We start from the raw sequence: 25,988 nt of genomic DNA on the forward strand, positions 1-25,988 counted from the left end.
CATGTGGCGACTCCGCACAGAGGAGGAGGTCGCCCAGGTAGCCCAGGATCAATATGCCCCGCTGCCGCAACAGCGCCAGAACTGGGGCCAAAACCTTTGTGAAAACCCAGGGAGCAGCGATGAGACCAAAGGGTAACGCCCCAAATTGATAGTGGTCTTTTCCCACAGCAAAGCGCAGAAACCGCTGGTGTCCTGCGTAAATGGGAACGTGAAGATAGGCATCCTTGATGTCTATGGACGCCAGAAAATCCCCCTGATGCATGGAGGCTACCACTGTGTGAATGGACTCCACTCCTTGTTGCATCAAGCCCTGCACTGCCCCCAACAGTCGCATATTGTAAGGGAAGAACCGCGCCGGTGGAAGCGATCAAACCTCGATCTTGTATCCTGACCGTATGACCTCGTGAACCCATTTGTCTTGAATCCTGGAGAGCCACAGGTCCGGGAACCGGCGAAGTCGCCCCCCCACCCCTGATCTGGGTGGGGGCGCACCTCCAGGCTGAAGCAGTCTTGTTCTCAGGTCTGGAAGGACCGTATTTTTGTTTACCAGACCAGGGTCTCTTGAAACCCCCCGGGGGGGCTTTGGAGGCTTCGCCTTGTTGCCCGCCCCGGAGGAGCGAAATAACTTCTTGTGAGCTGAAAAGGAAGGTCCCTGTCTGCGACCAGGTTCCTTACCCTTATTAGCCTGTGGTAGAAAGGTGCTCTTGCCCCCAGTGAGATCCTTGATAATCTCATCCAAGGTAGCACCAAACAGGCGATCCCCCTGAAAAGGGAGATCAGTCAAGGCTTTTTTGGAAGCCTGATCCGCCGACCAGCACTTCAACCATAGCATGCGCCGGAGGACCACCGCCGAGATCGACACACGCCCCAGCAATGGAGCAGCGTCCAGTGCGGCGTCACAAACAAACTGTAGTCCCTGCACCATCTGCTCCAGCAAAACCGTCACGGCAGGGGGGAGACTTCTCCCCTCCAGGTCATGGCGAAACAGCTTGGCCCATTCCGTAAACGTCTGTGAGACCAGAGCAATGGTAAACACCGGCCTTAAGGCCGACCCTGCCAGGGAGAATATGGAACGGGACACAGATTTCGCCCTATGATCAACTGAATCCTCCAACGGGATAACAGTAGCCTTATTTAGTCTGGAAACCGGCGGATCCACCGAAGGTGGCACCGTCCATTTTTTAAGGAGGGACTCTTCAAACGGGTAGCGCCTAGCAATCCGTTTGGGCACCCAGGGGGTCGTTTTGGACGGACCCACTCCTTCTTAATGATATCGTCAAAGCATTTGGGAAAGGGAAACACCTTTGCCACCTTGGAGGGCTTGCGAGTGCTAAAGGCAACTTCCATATGAGCTGCATCCGCAGGTGCAACCTCCAGTTTTAGGGACTCCCGGACAGACACAATCAGTGCGTCCACCAGTGCCTTGTCTTGCGCTATGGCGGAGGCAGAAAGGTCATCCTCACTATCAGAGGAGACGGGGCGCGAGACAGCAGACCCAGAGGAGGAACCCGCAGCAGCAGCGACTGGCTCAGGATCAGAATCTGAGGCATCAGACAAGACAGGGGTAGGCGGGGGTCGCTTTTTAGCCCCCCGTCCCTGACAGGCCACCTCCACCCGGGACACAAATTACTCCAGGACCGCCGAAAGCGCATCAATGGTGAGCGGAGAATCGGAGGGCCCTGCGGCCACCTCGAGGGGATCAGGTGGGGACACATGTGCAGCAGGGTCCATGGCAACACCAGGGGAACCCGTCAGCAAAAAATGACAAAATTAAAAAAAAAACCTTTTTTTTTTGTAAAATGTCACCCAGCGCTGCAGCGCCCCTCAATGGTCAGACAGCGTGCCTCGAGACCCCCGCAGAGAGAGAGAGAGACCCCCAAAAGGCTCACCACACGATGCACCAGAGTTCAAAAGGACTGCTCTCAGCATTGTCCACATGACAAGGAAGTCCTGTGGAGCGATCTTCCCGGGTCTAGGGAGGGGCTCCGCCCCTCACACGCCCTCAGTAATTCCCACAGCTGCCCAGCTCTGCAAACAAAACGAGCTGGGTGTACCAAGATGGCCGCCCCCATGAGCCACATGAGGGACTCCAAACAAATGGCAGCCCCGCGCGTGGCGGTGGGAAGGGGGTCCCCACATCTACTAACAGACGATCGATCGGCAGGTAGGCCCTGGGAAGCCAGGGAGGAAGCCCCCCGCACAACAGCCGTCCGCACTCGGGACCCCCCCACCCCCCGCCCCCTTAGCGGCTTGCATGAACGGCTAGCCACCCCACACACACACAAACACCCCCCGTAGGGGGGAAGGGAGAGGGGAGAGGGACACCACAGGGGGAGGGTGCACAGGGGAACAGAGGGGAACCCAGATTAGTGTGGGTCCGACCCTCCCAGGGAGGGGCCCGGGTCCACCCCAGAGTCAGCCATGAGGAGCAGGGGGAAACATTTACTCACCATACCGGAACAGTGCGGGCGCCACTCCAGACAAAAACCTCTCACCGCCCAGTGGGGGGGTGTCGGCCAAAGGAGACGCAACTCAGAGGGACGTTTAACCCGCGGGCCAGTCCCTGTCCAACGGGACTATGTCGCGGCCGACCCAGCGCGGAGCTGGGTCTGCACGCGCTTGTAGGCCAGCTGGGGTGACCACTGGATCTCAACATCCAGCCCAGATCCAGCATAATTGCTTGAAGATCTCACAGGAACAACTGGAGAAAAAAGCTAACTAAAAAAAAAGATTTATCTAAAAAAGATCCCAGCAAGGAACTTAGGTCCTTACTCCTGACTAGGCAGAAAAAACTGACATCCTGTGGCAGGGAAAGAGAGGATATACCCCCTGGGTCTGCCCATGGGTGTGGTCAGAACTTTTTTCCTGCCTAGTGTCCTACTCCTGTAGGGGGCAGTATAACCCTACGGATATCAGTCCTGCGTTACATATTACATGAGAACAATAAAAAAAGGATTTTTAGAAAAATCAATAAACAAAATTTTGCAATAAAAAAGGGGATTTTTAATACAGAAATGTTGGCTTACTGAAAAGTATGTACAGTATAATATGCACTCAATACTTGGTCCAGGCTCCTTTTGCATGAATTACTGCATCAATGCAACGTGGCATGGGGGCCATCAGCCTGTGGCACTGCTCAGGTGTTATGGAAGCCCAGGTTTCTTCAGCTTGTCTGCATTGTTGAGTCTGGTGTCTCTCATCTTCATCACGGACTGTGGAATCTTCACACTGGACTTTATGCAAATTGGATTCTGTGCCTCCCCACTCTTCCTCCAGACTCTGGGACCTTGATTTCCAAATGAAATGCAACATTTTCCACAGTCCGTGATGATTTGGGGAGCCATGTCATCTGCTGGTGTTGGTCCACTGTGTTTTATCAAGTACAAAATCAGCTCAGCCCTTTACCAGGAAATTCTAGAGCACTTCATTCATCCCTCTCCTGACCAGCTTCATGGAGATGCTAATATTATTTTCCAGCAGGACTTGGCACCTGCCCACACCTGGTTTAAAGATCATGGTATCACTGTGCTTGATTAGACAGAAAACTCGCCTGACCTAAACCCCATAGAGAGTCTGTGGGGTATTGTCAACAGGAAGATGAGAGACCACCAGACTCAACAATGCAGACAACCTGAAAGCCACAAACAAAGCAACCTGGGCTTCCATAACATCTAAGCAGTGCCACAGGCTGATTGCCTCAATGCCACACCGCATGGATGCACTAATTCATGCAAAAGGAGCCCCGACCAAGTATTGAGTGCATACTATACTGTACATGGACATACTTTTCAGTAAGCCAATATTTCCTTATTAAAAATCCTTTTTTTTTTTTTTTTATTGGCCCTATGTAATATTTTAGTTTTCTGAGATACCGAATTTTGAGTTTTTACTAGCTGTAAGCCATAATCATCAAAATGAAAAAATAAAAATTGATTGAAATATATCACTCTGTGTGTAACACATCTATATAAAATATATGAGTTTCACTTTTTGAATTGAATTACTGAAATAAATTCACTTTTTGATGATATTCAATTTTTTTGAGATGCACCTGTATGTATGTACGTGTGTGTATATATATATATATATATGTAAACTAGGCATGCACCGATCCGATATTAGGATCGGATATCGGCGCCGATACTGCCACAATAGTTGGATCGGGGGGGGGGGGGGGGATTGGTAAAATTAACCGATCCACAGGCCGATCCGGTTTTGCTGAGTCCCGACTCAGCCGTCCCTTACTTGGTGTAGTAGTAGTATGGGATGGGAGCCGCTACTTCCTGTATAGGTCCGGCTCACAGGCGGAGTGCATCTGATATCACTCTGCCTGTGAGCTGGACCTATACAGGAAGTAGCGGCTCCCATCCCATACTACTACTACACCAAGTAAGGGACGGCTGAGCCGGGACTCAGCAAAACCGGATCGGCCCATGGATCGGTTAATGGAGGAGCCATACACATGATGCAGCGGCTTTGCTCTGTACTGCAGCCGCATGCATATTGTGTAGTTCCAGATCGGTTTCGGTATCAGCAAATACACAATGCCAGATATTGGTATCGGGACAAGAAAAGTCAGATCAGTGCACCCCTAATGTAAACTGAAATATATGTATTTAAGAGGGCCTCCAGCAGTGTACGTTCTAAAACATCCATCTACAGATTTCACCTAAACCTTAAACTAAGCCGCATAGACACAGACATTTACACTCCAATTACTACACTACTACTACTAGTGAATCAAAAGCAAACACTTGTGCTACAAGGTGGGGAAAAATGTTTCTTGCGCTATAGTAAATATTATCCAATGTCCAGTGATGAAGACACAATTAAACGCTCCTAATAGGTAAAGAAAAAAAAAAACTCCACACAATCTGTATTAGAAGAGATGTTCACAAAATTACCTAAGGGACCAACATATGGGATATATATATATATATATATATATATATATATATACATACTCTATATATTACGAACACAAAATAAATACATGCTATAAATTCTTAAAGTCTACTTAATGCACAATAGAATAACCATCAGCAGCCCATCTAAGCAGACAGTTTCTTTCATTATTTAAATAACATCCTTTTTTCCCCTGACTCCACAATAGTTCACGTGTCTGACAAGACTCACTGAATCAGTGCGTACTAAATGTGATATAAAGCTTTTAGGAAGACAATGTTGATCTTACACCAGAGTGATGTTGGGCTCCCTTCCAACAACAGGCATCAGGGGAAACACTGCCAACAGCAAGCACAAGAGAACCCAACTCACAGTTGTTATCTGCAAAGAAAGAGAAAGAGGAAAAAAAGTAAATATCGGTAACGGCACTGTGGGAGATCATGTACACAAGCAGAATTGACAGAACAGCAAAATCAATCCAGCCGTTTCCCAACAGTACAGCAGACTAAATCTGCTCCTGGAAGAAGTAAAAGATTTCCTTACTTTGTCACATGCAAATGTTTTTCAAACATTTTATCTAAAAATTTCATATAGAAAAATAGAAAAGCATTATAATCCAAATATTTTTTATCAATGCAATCATAATTTTTAACCACTTTTTACTAGTAATGGTGGCGATCTGCGACTTTTAGTGGGACTGCGTTATTGTGGCGGACAGATTGGACTCCTAACTGACATTTTTGACACTTTTGGGGGAACCAGTGACATTACTACAGTAATCAGTGCTAAAAATATGCACTGTTACTGTAATAATGACATTGGCAGGGAAGGTGTTAACCTAGTTGGAGATCAAGGGGTTAAATGTAAGCCTAGGGGCGTGTTTACTAACTGTGGGGTGGTGGGCTTTTGAAATGATCACAGAGACCTGTGATCCTACATAGAAGGATCACAGGTGCTCTGTGATCATTTCAGAGAGAAGAACGGTCAGCTGTGTTTACAACAGCTGCCTGTTCTTCTCTCTCAGCGGTGAGCGATCGTGGGTGCCGCATATATACTGCGGCAGGCAGCCCCTCCTGGTCGGCAGTACGCTCCTGCCCCCACCCCCACTCGGCAGCGGGGACTCCGATGCACGGGGCAGGCGGCTCCGATTGTTGCCGGGCACCCGCGATCGATCCCCGCTGAGAGAGAAGAACAGGCAGCTGTTGTAAACACAGCTGACCGTTCTCTCTGAAATGATCACAAAGCACATGTGATCCTTCTATGTAGGATCACAGGTCTCTGTGATAATTTCAAAAGCCCAACCCCCCACAGTTAGTAAACACGCCCCTAGGCTTACATTTAACCCCTTGATCACCAACTAGGTTAACCCCTTCCCTGCCAATGTCATTATTACAGTAACAGTGCATATTTTTAGCACTGATTACTGTAGTAATGTCACTGGTCCCCCCAAAAGTGTCAAAAATGTCAGTTAGGGGTCCGATCTGTCCGCCGCAATAACACAGTCCCGCTAAAAATCGCTGATCGCCACCATTACTAGTAAAAAATAAATAAATAAATAAATAAAAATGACATAAATCTTTCCCCTAGTTTGTAGAGGTGATAACAATTGCGCAAACCAATCAACATGCGCTTATTGTGATTTTTTTGGAGCAGTATCATGTAGCAGAATACAAATCGGTCTAAAAGGATGAAAAATTTTGATATTTAGTTTTTTTTTTTTTGGGGGGGGGGGGAATGTTATATAGCAGAATGTGAAAAATATTTTTTTTTTTTTTCAGAATGGTCGCTCTTTTTTTGTTTATAGCGCAAAAATAAAAACCACACAGGTGATCAAATACCACTAAAAGAAAGCTCTATTTGAGGGGAAAAAAGGACATCAATTGTATTTCGGTACAGCCTTGCACGACCGTGCAATTTTCCGTTAAAGTAACAGTGCCGAATCGCAAAAAATGGCCTGGTCATTATGGGGGCAAATCCTTCCGGTCCAGAACTGGTTAAATATCTTACATAACATAGGATAATGATTACTTCACCTTTTAAATCTTTTTCACACACTTATACTTATAAGAATATGCTGACCCCCCCAGACATTGGAGCTTCAACAAATCTAAGGAATTAGAGGGCAGTGGTGGCCTTTTTCAACTTCTCAGGGATGTTACATCCTTTTATTACTTTTTTTAATTTTTGGGTTTAAATTGCCTGGAGACCTTTAATTGACCCTATGGGGAACACAACACTGGAAAAGCCCCTTGATTGCCAACACCATTTGACCACCATTTTGCCTCACTTTTGCTTTTTTTTCCTCATTTTCTCTTTTCTTCTTCCCTCCCTGATCTCCCTATCTCAGTTCACATCTAAGTTCCCTACTGACTTTCTTTCATACTTCTCTACCATTTAAACCCAACTTTCAACATCCAATATGGCCAAGCAGCTCCCCTCTCCTCCATTCATTATATATAAAACTCTTCATACATCAGAATCACCCTTTCAAGATACATTGTCTCAGTGATGGAAGAGACATATGGGTTTATTTAAGGGTAACTTAAAGACAAATAGGGTGTTGACATTGCAAAGGATTTTCCCTTAGCTTATTTAATTAGGTGAAGCTCTATTGGCTTTAAGCATGTAAATATCTGCAGGCAAAAATACTTTTTTAATCACTTCAGCCTCCGCGACGTACCCGTTTGTCGCCAGGTTGAAGTGTTTATACCAGGATTTTTATTTAGCCGGCGATGGCTATTCATGTAAAAACAATCCTAACGGCTAATTAGCCTCTCGCTTTCACAGGGGGCAGAAAATACCAAAAATTGAATATTATATTTTGTTTGTGTGCATTATAATTCATTAAACTGTATTTTTTCAAAAATTTGTGCTTGAAAAACCGCTTTGCAAATACCGAATTCCATAAAAAATTGCAACACCAACCATTTTATTCTCCAGGGCCTTTGCTTCAAAAAAAAATATATAATGCTTTTGGGTTCTAAGTAATTTTCTAGCAAAAAGAGCTGAAATGGTTAAATTTCCTTGCACATGATTGGCTACTCTTTAAAAAGTGCATTTTCATCACATTCACTAAAGGGACATTTTCTTTGTAAATTGAACAGCCTATTTGCCTTTAGTATATATACCCCATAGTCTATTTAATCATAGTAACAGACAACACTTGACTCTAATATTGATCATGAGGAGTCTCTAATGGGTGTTCCACATGCTGGATCATGTAATTACACTCCTGTTACACTTTTTGTGCCATTCACGATGTTATAAAAAATAAAAAATAAAACATTTCTTAATAATTCCTACTATAGATACGCACAAACATACTGTTTATGTACTGTATACAGTATGTATATATAAACCCTCTGCAAATTGCTATACAACATAAGCTGGGAACCTCTCGTGTAGCTGCTGGTCTGTAGGCAAGGAGAGGGTTAAAATGGCACCTACGCATGCACAGTAGTTATCAAAATGGCGACTATACATGTGCACTGAATCAAAGATGAAGCCTGCACATGTGTAGTACAAGCTTGCGGGAGGACCAAAATGGTGTCCGCGTCTCCTCACATGTGCAGTACATGTAGAATAGGGGAGCAAGATGGTGGCAGCACTTGCGACAATTACAAAAATAAAATGGTGTATATACCCTAAAGCAAACTTTACTGACTTTAGTTGGGCTCCCCTCCAATAAAAGGGAGATCTTCCAAGGACTAGGCTCCCCCTCAGGTGGACCACTGACTTGGACCTATATAAAACCTGGCAGCAACACACACCTTGCACACAGTACCCAGCAGAATTCCCTTTTAAACCAGGTCCAGTGCAGTTGTAACATTACAGGTCAGCCCTGGTGCTATCTTCACATGTGGTCCGAGTACAGTACAAAACCAGGAGGCACTGGATAAATTCCACACTTCTGCCACGGTGGCTTGGTGCAGCTAGCAGTGGTCTTGATAGTATTAATCACTATGCTCTATCCACTCTCTTACAAAGATGAATTTATCACCTGGGGACACTAGCAAAAACCTGACAATCACACGGTAGGAGGGGTTATATGAGTGCATGACCAAAGCTTTGAGTGTTTTTGCCAATGTCCAATTACCTAAAGGTGCAGCATATAGCCTGTCTGTTATGAACGAAGATCTGCCTATGGGGTGGGGGAATCTTGAAAATTAATTTTGGTAATTTTCAAGGCTAATAGGCAAATGGTTTTGGAGGAGGGGCTGGTTGTGCCGCAGTTCCTGACCATTTCTAGATTGCAGTAAAACATGTTTGATTATGTAATCTAGAGTGGCACAGAAGAGCCCCTTGCCTCGGAAGAGCAATTCTGCCAGCACCTTCTTAGAAGTCTGGTCTTCTGACCAATGATTAAGCCAGAGGACTTGGTGCAAAATCATGCCCGAGACAGAGAGCTTGGAAATGGGATAACATCCAAAGATGCATCACACTCGTGCTTGAGGCCCTGTATGAGTTGATCTGCCAGTTCCACATAGACTGGGGAAACCTGCCCATTACCCAGATCCTGGTGTAAGAGCTTAGCCCACTCAGTCAGAGAATTTAGGATATGAGGGCCATAGCCAGAATTGGGAGGAGGGCCGAATCACCCACTGTAAACATTAAGCGAGTGACCAATTCCACATTCCAGTCTACAGGATTCTTGAAGGAGGGAGAGTCCTCCACTGGATTCATGGTTGCCTTGTTCAACCTTGAGATAGGAGGGTCCATGATAGCGGGAGAGATCCATTTTTTAGGAAGCACCTTCTCAAAAAGGAAACTCACCAAAAAGCGTCTTGGGACTACAAAAGGTCGCTTCAGATGTTCCCAGGTACTATAAAAAAAATGTATTAAAGTAGGCAGGAAAAGGAAGAACCATGGAGATATGTGACGGCATGTACGTACAAAAGGAAACAGCCACCTCCTCGGCAGTCCTAGAGGTATCCTTTTAGGGGCTCCTACATAGTAAATAATGAGTGCAGCCACCAGCGCCTTTTCTTGCGCAGAAACAGTGGGGAGTTATCCTCTGATAGTTCAGGGGTCGCGTCTTCCTGGACAACAGGGAAAGTGGGACCCACAGTGGCAGAAATGGTCTCCATCTCAGAAACATCTGAATAGGAACGACTAAGGGGGAAGTTTTTTACTCACCTTGCGACCATGCGGCACTTACACCTGCAACACAGGGCTGCCAACAGAGCATCCAATGGAATAGAATGCCCAGAGTTCCCCACAGGAAGATACACTCCCAACACCAACCCAAGCACTGCCAGGAACCAAACGCCTAAAAGTCCATGCGAAGGACAAAGACCACCCTTCAATAGGCTTCTGCAGACGGAGGGGAAACCCCAGCAGGACTCACAACACCAGTGCTAAACAGCTGTCTAGAAGGACGATGGGCTGTGTCCCGTGCCACCACTGCAGTAAAGAAGGCAATCTGGCAAAGCACGCTTCCATTTGAACCCGCCATCACATAGAGAACATTCACCTCCTCACAGGGCCTGCAGTTAGGCCACCACAGGGGCTATACAAATGTGGCTGCTGGGCAGCTGCACTGTACACGACTGGCGCTGACGAGGACAAAAGGCCATGGACCGCCCACCCTTTCCCCAGCTACCACTGTGTGCAAGGAGATCAGGCACCCAGTGCCCACTCCATGCATTAAGGAAGCCTCATAGGCTGCTTGCTGGAGTTGCCCATGCAAGCAAGCACCCAACCTGGAAGGGAGGAAAGGAGGAAAAAGGCGGCATGGAACCGGCAACTCAGGCCTGAGGGGGAGAACTGACAGGGATGACCACTCCAGGGAGAGCCCACAGCCTGCCACAAGCACCAGAGTATACCTACGAGTCCAGTGAACAAACATGAGTAACACTCCCAAGACAAACTGCCTTCCACCGAGGAGGGGGGTGTCAGCCAGGTTAACACTTGAACTCGAACATCTGGTCATATGTGTCCCCACAAGATGTGCAACTCCCCTTCTGCCCCAGTACCGGATAGGGCTATTGAAGCCAAACCCGCACATAGCTAGGGGTTTGCCTGTGCTGGCTGGCCAAGCTGAGGTGCCGACTTGATCCAGGTTATCCAGCCTGTCACCCTGCTCGGCTGTTGCTTTAAAATCTTCACAGGAAAAAATTGGAGAAAAAGAAAGGAAAAAAACGTATTACTTAGAATCTCAACATGGGACTATGTCCTCATTCCTAAACTAGGCAGAAAAAACTGAGCAGCCTATCGCAGATGGGAGGTTTGACTACCAGTTTGTTCTGCCCATAAGCAGTGCAGTGTCCTTATTTTTTCTGCCTAGTGCCCCACTACTGAGGGAGGCGATATAACCCTACAGTCACAATTAATAACAAGCTGTATCCTTCAATGAATGTAAACAAAAGGTCTTTTCATATGACTTAAAGGGCAACCTTGTAAATACACAAATCCTATGAATATCATGTTTGAGAGATGCGTTACAGCTGCATATGAAATTACAGTACAGTAAAATGTCGTTTTTTAAAAGTGCCATTTAAAAAAAAATGTATAAAACAGTATGGGTTTCCATTAAATTCAAACCAGACCCGTATCTAGACATGTAGCCTAGATGGCTAGGAAAAGGATGGCAGTGAGCGTGAAGCCCCCTTCCTGTACTATAACAGGGCAAATACCTGTCAACATTGGGATGGTAACTTGCATGCGGCGGCAGAAAAATTATTTCCCTTCTAACGAAGAGCCCTGTACCCATATTGGGGAACAAGGGCCTCTTCCCCAGATATAGTCACCCAAAAAGTGCCATATTTGGTCCATTACATCACCCAGGATCCATTGGGTAGCAGGAAGTTTTAAATTGCAACTTTAGGCCCAAAGTAGCTAGTGACCAAGAGCACTGGTAGGGGTTTTAATACAAGCATAAAATAAAAATTAATATATCCTCCAAATAAGTGAAAAGCTCAAAATAATATCACCTGAAACAAAGGCTCAGAGGACAAAAAAAAGTCTCAAAGGACAAAAAAAAACAGTTTAACCTAAAAAAAAAAAAAAAGCCCCAAAAACATAAAAAAAACACCAAGAAACCACCAAAAGTAATGAAAACCCTGAAATATCACCCCTGAAACAAAAAACATTTTTTTCCAAAGGGAAGTCTTGCAGCAAAGAAAAAAAAGCAGTTTGCATTAGAAAGTCTGAAATACCCCGAAAACAAAAGCCAAATGAAAGTCTTGCTGCAGGAAAAAAAAATTACCTAAACATAAGACAATAGCAAAAAAACAAAACAAAAACAAATATACACCAAAATAAATAAAAACCCCAAACTACTGCACCCCTGAAATAAAAAACACTCTGGGCTGCCTCTTAGAACATTGACAGTAACCAAGATGTAAGTATGAGGCTGTGGTTTTAGTGCCGGTTCACACTGAAGCGGCACGACTTCGGGGGCGACCTGTGAAGTCTCGTGCACCGCGACTTCGGCTCGACTTGCACGGACTTCATAAAATGAATGTCTATGCAAGTCGCTCCAGGTCGCCCCGAAGTAGTACAGGACCCTTTTTCTAAGTCGGAGCGACTTATGTCGCTCCTATTAGAACCGTTCCTGTACCACACAATGGACCGCGACGGTGCACGACTTGTCAGGCTGACCAAGTCGCCTGACAAGTCGTACTAGTGTGAACCGGCACTTAGTGCCTCACTTAACCAAGAAGTGGAAAAACAGCAAGTGTAAACAAAAGCAAAAATGTTTGTTTACCTAATGAATGTAAGATAATTTTTCATAACAGCATGCATTGCAGAGCTTGTAAACTGATGTGAGTTTTAGTGAAAGAGGAGAAAAGTATGCCTTACAGTTTTACAGTTTTCTTGCTAATTGATCCTGAATTTCTCCCTATGCCAGCTTTCCCTATCCTTTCCCTGCTATGACTTCCAGCAGAACGATATGTGGCTGGTCCTCCTTCGCCATTACTTTTATAGTGAGAGGGCTGGCACATAAACAAAGTCATCATTTGTGTCCAAAGTTCAAAGGCCCTCATTAGCTGCTCAATTTTGAATGCATTCTACAAAGAATTCAGGAGGTTCTGAAAGCAAAAGGGGCCCTGTTCATTACTATATAGGTGAGCCTAATAAAACAGTCACAAATTTATAGTATGTCAAAGTAGTTGGCTGTAATTTTGGCCACATTGGTTACTTGGCTCCTAAAATGTGTTAATCTCTGAATTATTAAATTCAGATACCAAAAAAAGAATTCTAATACTTAGGAGTTTGACTTTAAGTACTTGTATGTGGATAGCTATATTGCAACTAATCAATTTGAAAAAAAAAAAAGGTTTACCTTAGCTTGACTCCACAGCTTGGTAACCAGAGGCCAACAAGCAAAACCCAAAAGTCCAATAGTAAGCACTGAACGAAAGAAGAAGCTCAGAACCTAAATGGAGAAAGGCATGCAAAAGATGATGGTTGAAGATGTTATGAGAAATCAAAGAAAATCGTAAAATATATGTACAGTATCTCATAAAAGTGAGTACACCCCTCACATTTTTGTAAACATTTTAATATATCTTTTCATGTGACAACACTGAAGAAATTACACTTTGCTACAATGTAAAGTAGTGAGTGTACAGCTTGTATAACAGTGTAAATATCCTGCCCCCTCAAAATAACTCAACACACAGCCATTAATGTCTAAACTGCTGGCAACAAAAGTGAGTACCCCCTAAGTTAAAATGTCCGAATTGGGCCTAAATAGCCATTTCCCCTCCCCGGTGTCATGTGACTCATTAGTGTTACAAGGTCTCAGGTGTGAATGGGGAGCAGGTGTGTTAAATTTGGTGTTATCGCTCTCACTCTCTCATACTGGTCACGAAGTTCAACATGGCACCTCATGGCAAAGAACTCTCTGAGGATCTGAAAAAAGAACTGCTGCTCTACATAAAGATGACCTAGGCTAAAGGAAAATTGCCAAGACCCTGAAACTGACCTGCAGCACGGTAGCCAAGACCATACAGTGGCTTAACAGGACAGGTTCCACTCAGAACAAGCCTCGCCATGGTCGACCAAAGAAGTTGAATGCACATGAGACACAGAAGCCCCAACGGGTTTCATCCTAAAGTCTTTTTCTGGGGGTAGATGTCCACTTTACACTTTTTGTTACACTATTAGTAGATAATAATAATTGTAGATAACTGTGTAAAGTGGACATCTACCCCCAGAAGAAGACTTCAGGTTGAAACGCGTTGGGGCTTCTGTGTCCACTACTTTCGACATCTGTATTTGTATTTATATCAGGGGCCTTCCCGTATATATACATTAATGTCCTCTTGTAAGCTTTCATTATTTTTTTATCTTACCCAACAATGATCTTTCATTGATGCATTTTACTGCAATTTGAATCAATCAATTTTTTTTTTTAGAATATTAATTTCCAATATTTACATTTCTATTCTCTATTACATTTTTCTTTATTTGGTATCGCATAGTCCCAATTCCCCCCTTGTCCCTCTGTGGACTTTTCACTATCAGGGTACATTTATTCAAGGAGATGTAACATTTTATAGTCATACATGCAGACTCTATTCAACGAATTACATGACTTCTAAAAGCTTATTTAGGGATTGCACAGCAAAATGGATAAAAACTTACACAACCAAGATTCTGCAGGTTTTTATTTACAAATCATTTGGATTTGGATTCTTTAAAAAATTGTGACACGTTGGGGTTTCTTCTCAATGGCAGTGCCAAAGTAGCGAGTTTACTCCTTGCCAGATATCGTTTTCAGGGTTTTCCTGCCCACTTTGATTTAAAGAGGTTGTAAACCTCAGAAAAAAAAAATTAAAAAAGAAAAACCTGAAAGACAAAGGCATAATAAGCTAGTATGCATCACATACTAGCTCATTATGAAATACTTACCTAAAAACTAAGCCCCGCAGTGCTGCCCGCTCCCCGCTGAGACGGCCGACATGTTCAGCCGTCCTTCTTCCTGGTTCGCGTCCTCCGACCATCTGATTGGCCGGAGGCGCGATGACATCACTAGCGCGCATGCCCGTGGGAGCCGTCGTTCACGGCACAGGGCTCTGAAGGAACGGCACACGTGGCTGTTCCTTCTGGGAGCATGCGCTGATGACGTCATCAGCTGCATGCAATGTAAATATCTCCTAAATGGTGCAAGTTTAGGAGATATTTACAGGACCTATAGGTAAGCCTTATTATAGGCTTACCTATAGGCAAAAGTCATGAAGGGGGGTTTACAACCTCTTTAAACGAACATCAAAACTTCACACAGATATGTCTTCCTACGCAGGGGGTTTTCTGGCTCTCTTATGGCAGCTTTACTTCTCCAAGTACCTCTTCAGGGTCCCTCCTTAACATCATTACATTTTTGGTCTTCCTAATCATGAAACACGTCCCTGCATTTATGCACAGATGCTGGGCTTTAGCTCTTAGTCTTCCTTACAGCTTCCTAGCTGTTCTGTACATCATGGACTCTCTCTACAGCTTCCTAGCTGCTTTGTCCCTCATGGACTCTCTCTCAGGCTCTGACTTTGCTCTGTCCCAACCTGGACACCATGGTGCACTGCACACCACCACCTCTCACGGCTCCCTTTACACACTGACCTCCTTGAGGGGGAAGGCCTCTGAGCTTTAACTCTGGCTCTCATACAAAATCTGGCATAAACCACCATTTTACAGAGTGGTCAACCTGTTGCATAATGTACATTTTTTGTGTAGACCAGTGACAAAAAATCCCAAAGAAATCCAGTTTTATTATCTTTGTCCTATAATTCATGTTACAACACTACAAAACCTCCAAAAGACAGCAGACAGCGTTCTTTTTTTTTAGTAACGATAATTTAAAGAAAGATAAAGTGGCTACTCCTCCATTAATAGAGATGGTGCAGTATAGATCTTCAGTCTGCATTTAATAAGCACAACTAATTTGGACCTCTCTTAGGCAGCCTATCCAATAGTCAGTTTATTTTGTTCAACCAGTGGCTTGAATGAAAACAAAACTGACCCAGTTTCCCATTCACACATTCGAGGTGAATGAGGGGGATGCTCTCAGCTGAGCAATTTTATTCTCACGTCGGGGAGACTTCCTCGCTGTCAGAATACACTGATCAGTGCTGCAGTTTATAGCCTGCTGCGCTGATCAAGCAGAGAAAATCCGACAGGGCGGTTGTACAGAAGGTAATCAGTAGAACCTTTTCTGTACAACCACATTGCCCATACATGGATCAGAATTCGACTGAACTGACAGCCAAGTATGTACTTCACAAATTGAAGCATAACTGCTTCTTGCAGTAAATGTATATTTGTAAAATGCAATGGGTTTTCAATTGATTTTAGACAAAAAAATAACATAATATATGACCTATTTGCTTGTAAATTGTTTAAGCTTTAAAAGATTAAAATAAAAACTAGCCAAAGACCACTGCAGTTTCCCTTTGAACAAGTTACTACAGTGGTTATGAGGGGTAGGTTGTGGGGAGGCTAGGTCCTATTAATGTTCTAAAAATCAGATAGAAAAAAAACTATGCAGAAAAGAAAATAAGGAGCAAGTCAAGAGTCAGAAACCAAGTGGCAAGCATTATTTTCTCTCTGCGGTTCCCTTAATCTTTTCAAACAACCTTTTCATTATAATCCTGGTGCCTGGATTTCATATCTTTAAACATGCCCCGTTTCTTAGGACCTTGTCTTATCAAAGTAACCCTTGTTCCAATGCCATTTGGATTATTTTCTACCTCTTAAATCAGAGAAAAAATTGTAATTTATGCAGTTTTACTCTTACTCACCAACAGTAAAACTCCAAAGCCTATAACGATGATAAATCCCAGCACTCGAAGAGCTGAAACTGTGATTAGATACATTTTGAGCTGATGAAGAATCCATAATCTAAACATATAAAATAAATATATTTTAAAAAAAAAATTCTATACTTTTACAATATATAAAGTACGTTTGTTTTTTGATAAGAAAAAGGTATTACAACATGGCTCAAATGTCAATAAATGCAGTAAGTGTCAAACAGTGGACCCTCCTGCATAGGATCCTCCAGAGACATTTCTGAAGCCAAGAAATGAAGTTGTTAAGACATTACGATTTCAACAGCCTCGGCCAGTCCATTCAGGAAAGTAATTTTAAAAGTAAATGAATGTTACTAAGTTCTAAGTGGCAGACAATTTGACAAACACGTTCACGATACTGGCTATTTTCCTGTGATGCAGGTCAGACACATGTTAATAGCTTGGGTTGACCCTTAAGCACTTCCATGTATTATCAGGCAGATTAATCTGGAAAAGCAGCAGTACCACATAGCCTGCAGTGTCTTCTAGTAATCGTCTCAACAATATCAGCAGGCAGTGCTGAGCTAAGCAAAACTGCAAGTGTTTGGGATCATGCCATGGATGAACAATTAGTTAATAAGTCATAGAATACTGTTGTTCTATACAAGTTGTTTAAAAGATCACAAGCACTGTTCATATTATAGAAAATAGCAATACAAATATTTGTTTTCTTATTTTCCAGTCTGTATACGAACACTCTTTGTTTTATTAATTTCCAGTGTGTATATACAAAATGTAGGACCCCTAATAATAATGTAACCCCCCTACGATCCCACAAGATTTCTATGCTTATAGTTGCAATTAAAGAGATGCAATTTATATTAACAACCTTATGAAATCTTTCATGAATGAATGAGATTGGCATATTGGCAGTCACAGATCACAGCTTTTTATGAATCAGCATAGTCTAGGTGACCCTTCTGCTATAATCTCATGGTCACTGACCATGGCGGCTTACAGATCTGGGTTCTGTCAGTGACCAAACATGGTCATGACTATTTTTGATTAATGACGTCAGACTGCATCAACAGCTGGTTTGTTGATATTTAGCGGTCATTCACATTGAGAGCCCATCAGGAGCAGATTGCTGTGTGTAGGTCATTGTTTTTTGTCAACGGGTCATTAGGACATTGTTCATCGTAATTGATGATGGATCTACATCACAGGACAATGTGATTGATGATGAATTTGTACTATGTTTGTTTTTAGTTTTAAAAATAACTTAATCACAGTGTGGCTGCAGTATTTACTTTGTACATTTTTTCATCCATGAATAAAAATGTGTACTATGTAACCACTACTTATTCATGCAAGGGAAGTACCGTATTTATCGGCGTATAACACGCACTTTTTCCTCCTAAAAATGGAGGAAAAAGCAGCAGTGCGTGTTATACGCCGATATTAAAAAAAAAAGTGCCAGGAAACATCGCAGAGAGCAGAAGGAGCGGGCCGGGCAGAGGAGAAGGAATGACGAGCTGTCATTAGAGCAGAAGGGGGCGGGTCGGGCCGAGGAGAAGGAAGGACTAGCTGTCATTAGAGCAGAAGGGGGCGGGCCTGGCCGAGGAGAAGAGAGAACGAGCGAGCGCAGTCATCGGAAGTCCCGCCTATGACAGACGTCACACGTCTCGGCTGAGGAGGCGGGACTTCCGATGCCTGCGCTCGCTCGTTCTCTCTTCTCCTCGGCCAGGCCCGACTCGCCCCCTTCTGCTCTTATGACAGCTCGTCCTTCCTTCTCCTGGGCCCGGACCGCCCCTTCTGCTCTCGGCGCTGTTTCCCGCCCATTTTTAAAACCTATTCGGACTGTTCCAATGGCGCTTGCGAGGCTGCATATATTAAGGCTGCATATATGGACCCTGCATATATGGACCCTGCTGATAGGCTGCATATATGGACACTGCATGTATGGACACTGCTGATGGCCTGCATATATGGACACTGCATGTATGGACACTGCTGATAGGCTGCATGTATGGACACTGCTGATAGGCTGCATGTATGGACACTGCATGTATGGACACTGCATGTATGGACACTGCTGATAGGCTGCATATATGGATACTGCATGTATGGACACTGCTTATGGGCTGCATATATGGACACTGCTGATGAAGATGCATTGCTGGACACTGCTGATGAGGATGCATTCATGGGCACTGGTAAGATGTCATTTGATTTAAAAAAAAAAATGTTCTGAGTTCAAAGCTGTTTATTTTAAATTTAAGCTTTTTTCCTTGAAATTTCTCTCCAAATATTGAGGTGCGTGTTATATGCCGGCGCGTGTTATACGCCGATAAATACGGTAAATGTCTGGGGACCCCTTTTTTTTTTTGCTGACCAGCCAGCCTGCTTGGCTGGATACAAATCTGGTACAGATTTTGAGGGGACCTCACTTTTTATTTTTAGGGTTTTTTTGATGGGCTTCTCCTTAAAACTCCATACCAGACATCTATCTAGGATAAGTATCTATTATGGGTTTGGGGGGCACATTTTTTTTTTTGTTTCTTTTTTTTTTTTTGCCTGGGGACCCCTCTAAATCCATACCAAACCCTTCTTGTCCTTTACAAGAATAAGGGTCTGGTATAGAGTTTGGTAGGGCCCCATATTTTGTTTTAATTTATTTATTTCTTTGCAAGTTGCCCCTCCCCTAAAACATACCAGGCCACATACCCTGTAAAAACAAATAAACAAAAAACAATAAACTTGTTGTAGAAAAAGCCCATATCTGCATCTAAACTCGGTGCCCCTACACCGTTACAAAAAGTCTTTGACAGTGCATTTTCTGAATGCTTCCCAGGTATGTATCCCCGACCTTTGGAAGCTCAATACCTCACCAATCTTAAAACTCTGGTTCTCCAGAAAAGCAAAAATTAGGACATCAGAAAGCTTGACAGCAACTTGCTATGGAAGAGAGGATCAGTTTACAGATACCTGGTGGCCATGGACGACCCTTACTTGCATGTGTAAATATACTGATGGTCTCTTTGTTTAGACCTTCCGCTGGGGGAGTGGGGGGGGATGGGTGAAAATGGAGTAGAGTTCTCAACACCTCCTATCCCTCTATTCCCCACACAATTATAATGTTCCCCCAATTCTGTGTCCCCTTCCTCCTTTTTAGCTCTCCCCTCTTTTTTCTACCCCCTTTTGTTTCTCTCTTCTAGTTTGACTCCCTCGCCCACGGGTCAAGAGAGGGCCATTTCTGTTTTTGTTAAACAAGGGAAAAGAATTCATTGTGTGATGTAGTTTGTGTTTATTGTTAGGTTTTAGGGGGCACAACATACATCTATTGTGATACCTGATCCAGATGCGCCGGGTTGTTATTTTTGATTTTTTACTGTGGGCCTGCACAAGCTGCCAGGTCTATCTGAAGTGTTTTCTTAACTGTTGTCTAGAAGTCTATCTCTTTTACTTGGAATGTCTGGTTTTCTATAATTACTTTGGTGTAACATTAAAAATGTATATCTGGAGTATCTTTGTTGGTACCTGTATTGTAATTGCACAATCTACTAAATTCAAATTTTAAAAAAAGCCCTCATCTGGATTTTTAGGAAGAACCCCCTGTAAAAAAAAGTGATTCTCCTCCAAAGACAGATCCAGACTCTGGTCAAGGCATGCAGCTAGGCTTGCAGGAATGGGGAGGAGCAGCGAGCATGCACCACCCCCACCTTGCCATGTTGATGGGGACAAGGGCCCTGTTCCCAAGTCCCTGCCCTGGTGGATGTAGGGGTCGGTGAGTAGGGAATTTAACAATTTAAAAATGCCCGCCCCCAAAAGGATAAGGGGGATGCAGATATCTGTCCTCCCCCCATCACTTAAATTGTGTAAGGGACACATAGAGACAACAGCTTTATCTGTTCAAGGCTGGAAAAATGGGCAAAGTAGATCAGATCCAATTTGAGGGCAGTAGGGAAAGCAGTTAGCCTGCACTTCCCCCTTCTGAATTAAACTTGATCAGCTAGGCTGGATAAGAGTCTGGTATAATTAGAGGGGGGGGGGGTGGCACATTGTTTCTGTATGGGGTTTTCCCTATAAAATCCATACCAAATACTCTTCCAGGATAAGGGCCCAATATAGATTTGAAGGGGGGGGGATATATAGAGTTTTTTTTATATACCTGGGGTATACCAGAAACGTATAATTATTGCAGCAAGATACTCTGAATAGAAGGGCAATTGCCACTGCTAAAGTGGGGGCCCTTTTTCCAAACTTAGAACATATGCTATTTAACTGCTGAAAGGTTAAAAGGCCTTATAACAGAACTGCAAATTGGGCAAGTGGCTTAATGGGGCGAGATGTAAGAATTTAACTTTTAAAGTGATTGTATTCCTACCCAGTGTCCAGGAAAGAGATGGCAAATACGTAACTTTGATAATATTAATTCAATTAAAGAAACTGCACACATGATGGGTAGAGGGAAGAGTACCTTGAATAAGCAATATTGCAAAATATTTACGGATTTCCAATAGTGGAGTTTTATGGGGCTTTGGATGGTTAAGGCACTGAAAAGAAAAATAAATGTTGAAGGTTGATGGGCAAAATATAGAGATATAGAGCTCCAGTCATTCGAACAGAGTAATGTGACTTAGATTTATGTATTTTTTTTGGATTTCATACAGTTAGGTAGACTTGATAAAAAAGGAAAAAAAAAAAAAAAAAAAAAAGCATTATTATATTAACGGACAGTTATGGTGACATGTTTAATAAAAATTATCTGTATTTTAAAGCTAAAATATATAGCAAAGATAGCAAACCCTCCCTTACACAAAGTTGATACACAAGTTTAAAAAAAAAAAAAAAACCTCAGGCCTTGCTGTACATGTTAGTGTGCTTTCAGTAAATTTAAACCATTTAAACTTCTATGTGCAGCTCCATGCATTAAAACATGTTCATTCGTTTTATTATGCATTTTATATCTGTTACCAATATTTCTTATGAAAGATGTGCTCTCTAAAAACTGCGTGTAAACTGCAGCAATCACAAAACAAAAACAGCAATACAAAAAAGGATATGGGGAGCACAGACATGTAAATGTGCCCTATACTTCTGATTTCTACCCAACACAAATGAAGGATGTGTAAGCACTTAATGCACTAATTACCAAGAGTGCCTAATACCTATCTCAGTGCCCTCATTTACCATTCTAAAAGGGCTACACCATCACCACAAAGCCTAATTAAACGCTGTTCATTACACAGCTGTTAAGTGTACTGGAAAGAAGTTTAGGTCATTAAGGTCGGCCATTTGATTTGTTCATACAGCATATAATGCTTATGCTCATATTGATTTCCTAACAGCAAGTATGCAGTGCATTACTACTGATGGCCATTTACAATGGAGATTGCTATACTTCGAAAAAGCATAGGTCACTAAACTACATTTACATTATGTGAATAAATACTTATTAAGGGTCTACAAATTCACCTGACATCCTAACAATGCGTTGCACTTGTCAGTCTGTTACTATGCTTATTCTCAGATGAAAGAGCATGTGTACGTCTTATAGAATACCCCTTAGGATTGCTTTTTATTCAATCATAATTCTAAATGGCAGATGTTACCTTTATTGATCTCAGATTCCCAAGCTCGTAACTCACTTGGCACAAACAGTCAATCCATCTGCTATGTTTGACAGTGGTGAATCTCACAGTTCATTAAACATGACTTAAAGTAGTTACCTATGTCTACTTTCTTTTACATGTTATAGTGCTGCCAACCTAACAAGTATATCCCAGTATACATGTAAATCTGATGTTCAATGTCTGAAGATAGTTATAACTAGCTGCATGGCAATTCCATGACAATGATGTTCCCATGTCAAACTGTTTTTACTGTATAATATAGCATTTATTTTTTATTGTTCAATAGTTTTATTAAAGATTTTCATTGCAAAAAAGGTAGGGGAAAATCCATCCAGAGACATTTATACATACTAGTATACATCATTAGTCAGAGCCATTATCATGCTTGTAACAACTGCATATGTTGTATATACTCTATTGGACTGTAAACCAATACATAGTATGTTTGTATTATGCAGTAAAAAGAGTAAGGCCAGCCATAGACGGTTCGAATCTTGGCCGGTTAATCAGGATCCGTGTGTGGGCAGGCTGAATGTATCAAGTTGATAGATCGATCAACTTGGGTACAATCAGCCTGCCTGATTCACTGTGATTATTGCTGCTATAGCTGCTAGCAATAATCGCTGTCTTCTCCTGGTGGAGACAGCTTCCCCCATCCACCCCCGCCGGGAGCAGACAATTGCTCTGACGGAGGGATTCCCCTGTCAGTGCTGTCTGTGATGATGGGGGAATCATGTGAACTTCTTTTCTGCAACCTGTGGCTGCAAAAAAGAAATTTGCATGGTCTATGGTCTGCCTGAGACAATGGGTTCAAAATTAGACCTAGTATAGGTTGATAGGACATCTGGCATCATTACTGGAATGTTCTAGTTACTGGGCTATAAATTTAGAAAAGAAATGAAGAGAAACAGAAGAAAAGATAAACAATATAAAAGAAGGGGAGGAGGGTAATGAGGGAGGGGAAGGGGGAGTGAGGGAGACAGGAGTAGCGGAAAGGGGGTGGGGAATAAATTTCCTCCTCCCAAGGACATCTAGCAACCACATAGTTTAACCACATCCCGCCCGCCCTATAGCAAATTGACGGCGGGATTTTGGTTGTATTATCCTGACCGGACGTCATATGATGGCGGCAGGATAATACAGCTCTGCGCGCCCCCCTGACGTAAACTCTTTACCATGTGACCAGCCGTGTCCAATCACGGCTGGTAACATAGTAAACAGGAAGAGCCCATGATCGGCTTTCCTTAGTTCGTGCCTGACAGGCACGAGTAAAGGAGCGCCGATCGGCGGCTTCCCTGACAGGGGGGGGGGGGGTCAGCACTGGTAATAAGATCATTGATTACCAGTAGAGACCTTTGGGGGGGTGCCACTAGAATCACCAGGGATGCCCACCCATGACCCCAGGGATGCCCACCTATGACCCCAGGGATGCCCACTATGGCCACCAGGGATGGCAATAAGGGCTCAGGGAGCTCCAAATGGCCCTCCCCATCAGTGCTGCCCGCCAGTGCCCTCCCTATCAGTGCTGCCCACCAGTGCCCATCATTGCCATCTATCAGTGTCGCCCACCAGTGCCCATTATTGCCCACCAGTGCCGCCTATAAGTGCCCATTAGTGCCCATCAGTGCCGATCAGTGCTGCCTATCAGTGCCCATCAGTGCCGCCTATCAGTGCCCATTAGTGCCCATCAGTGCCACCTATCAGTGCCCATCAGTGCCACCTATCAGTGCCCATCAATGCCGCCTATCAGTGCCCACCAATGCTGTATATCAGTGCAACCTATCAGTGCCACCCCATCAGTGCCTGTCAGTGCAGTCTCATCAGTGCTCATCAGTGCAGGAAAAAACGTATTTATTTACAAAATTGTATAACATAAACAAAAAACTTTTTGGTCTTTTTTTATTTGTTTAGCAAAAAGAAAAAAACCCAGAGGTGATAAAATACCACCAAAAGAAAGCTCTATTTGTGGGGGGAAAATTACATAAATTTGGTGTAGGTACAGTGTTGCATGACCGCGCAATTGTCATTCAAAATGCAACAGCGCTAAAAGGGGAAAATTGGCCTGGGCAGGAAGGGGGTGAAAGTGCCCTGTATTGAAGTGGTTAAAGATGTAACACCTTGTCTAATGGGGTGTAGGAAATTCACGAGGACCAGACATTGAGGAATTTTTCAAGGGTATCAGAAGAAATAGCTAGTAATTTTTCATTATTCATAGCCCCATTCCATCAAGACATAACCTCAGAGAAATTTACCATTAGGGACTTTCAAGAACAGGCCAAAGTTTGGTGGCATTAAAGATAAAAGTAATTAGGTTTTCTGTTGGATGAGGAATATTTATAGGAAGTTTGTTCACTAAGGCTTCTACTGGATCCTTGCATAGGTTACAGCCTAGAACAGCATATATTAGGGCACTCATAATCTGAAAGCCTTCGAACATGCCCACCAAATGTTTACGATTGTGCGTTCCTGTCCACAGCTATGGAAGCATAATGGTGATTACTGGGGTACAATTTAGTGATTCTGGAAGGCGTAAGGTACCAGTGGAAAAGGACTTTACATGAGTTATGCAAAGCCAAAAAAACTGAATGAACCGTTGAAGTCCATATTTCCATACAGTCCTCTTCTAATAGGGCTTTATGAAGTTCCTTCTCCTATCTGAATATAAAATGTGCTTTTGAAAGACAAATGAAATTTTGGTCAGCTGCAGTAAAGAGACAACAAAATGTTGTAGTTGTATTTATTGGTATGACTCAGAATTAGGGGCTGCATGGGTGTTTTGAAAATATTTAAAGGGTTTGATACCTTTAAAGACGAGTAAAGAATACACATCTTTAAATCCCTGATGGAGCGAACAATGAAATCTGGCAGAAGAATCCATTCCTGGGGGGAGCAGTTTTATTTTATATCGTAACCATTGTGTTATGAGACTATTATTGAAACAATATGGGGTTTGGCTTTACTTAAAAAGAAACAAGTATATTTTAATTAATCTAAATGCCAGAAACAAGTGTAGCGCCAGAGTATAAAAACATCTACAAATAAATCCATAGAATATAAATAGAAAAAGTCCACTGTGAAGTCCACTCAAGTAAATATAATATATATAGAAAAGATAAGTAGAAAAAGTCCACTGTGAAGTCCACTCAAGTGAATAAATGAATGGAAAAGTGCTCCATGCTTCTCCTTCACCAGTAATGTTAAGACTCTCACATCACATTCCGACTCCTGTTTCCAGCGGGTCAGAATAAGCTGTCTCCCCCTGGGGATCTGGGGATAATAGCAGTGTGGCAGGTGTAGTTGTAACACTGGGCTGACTCCTCAGATGCTCGATCAATCTCCACAAAATACAAAAAATGAAATCTAGTGCTCTCTGCATAGTGATAAGATACATTTATTGCAGAAACGAAACTCACAATGCAGGCACATAAGCAGTGCAGGCTGTACAGGTGTTGCGAGATCACTCGTAGCTCGGATGCGGCGTCAACAGACAAGAATCTCCCCCTATACGCGTTACGTTAGAAATTACTTTATCGGTGGGGGTGAAGCCAAGCTGCCGCATCTCGGATTTACATCTAAGAGCACTGGGAAGCAATATACCATTAAGGAGTGGAGTGTGCTGTCAAGCTAAGACCAATGTTAAGAAGAGAAAAGTATTTACATCTAAGAACACAGGGAAGCAATATACTATTAAGGATTTTATGACCTGTTCCAC

At 43.2% G+C, this 25,988-nt stretch overlaps 1 protein-coding gene across 1 annotated transcript in view; it reads right to left on the minus strand.

Moving 5' to 3' along the window:
- PIGN (phosphatidylinositol glycan anchor biosynthesis class N) overlaps positions 1-25,988 on the minus strand; it is a 710,925-nt gene that overhangs the window by 285,500 nt on the left and 399,437 nt on the right. The window contains exons 16-18 of the mRNA XM_082259251.1: positions 16,650-16,749; positions 13,193-13,285; positions 5,195-5,286 (exon numbers count right to left, since the gene is read on the minus strand). Of these exons, the coding sequence (XP_082115377.1) occupies positions 5,195-5,286; positions 13,193-13,285; positions 16,650-16,749 (285 nt within the window). The remainder of the gene's footprint in view (positions 1-5,194; positions 5,287-13,192; positions 13,286-16,649; positions 16,750-25,988) is intronic.

This window comes from Pelophylax lessonae (genome assembly GCF_965119305.1).
Source record: "Pelophylax lessonae genome assembly, chromosome: 5".
Lineage (NCBI taxonomy): Eukaryota > Metazoa > Chordata > Amphibia > Anura > Ranidae > Pelophylax > Pelophylax lessonae.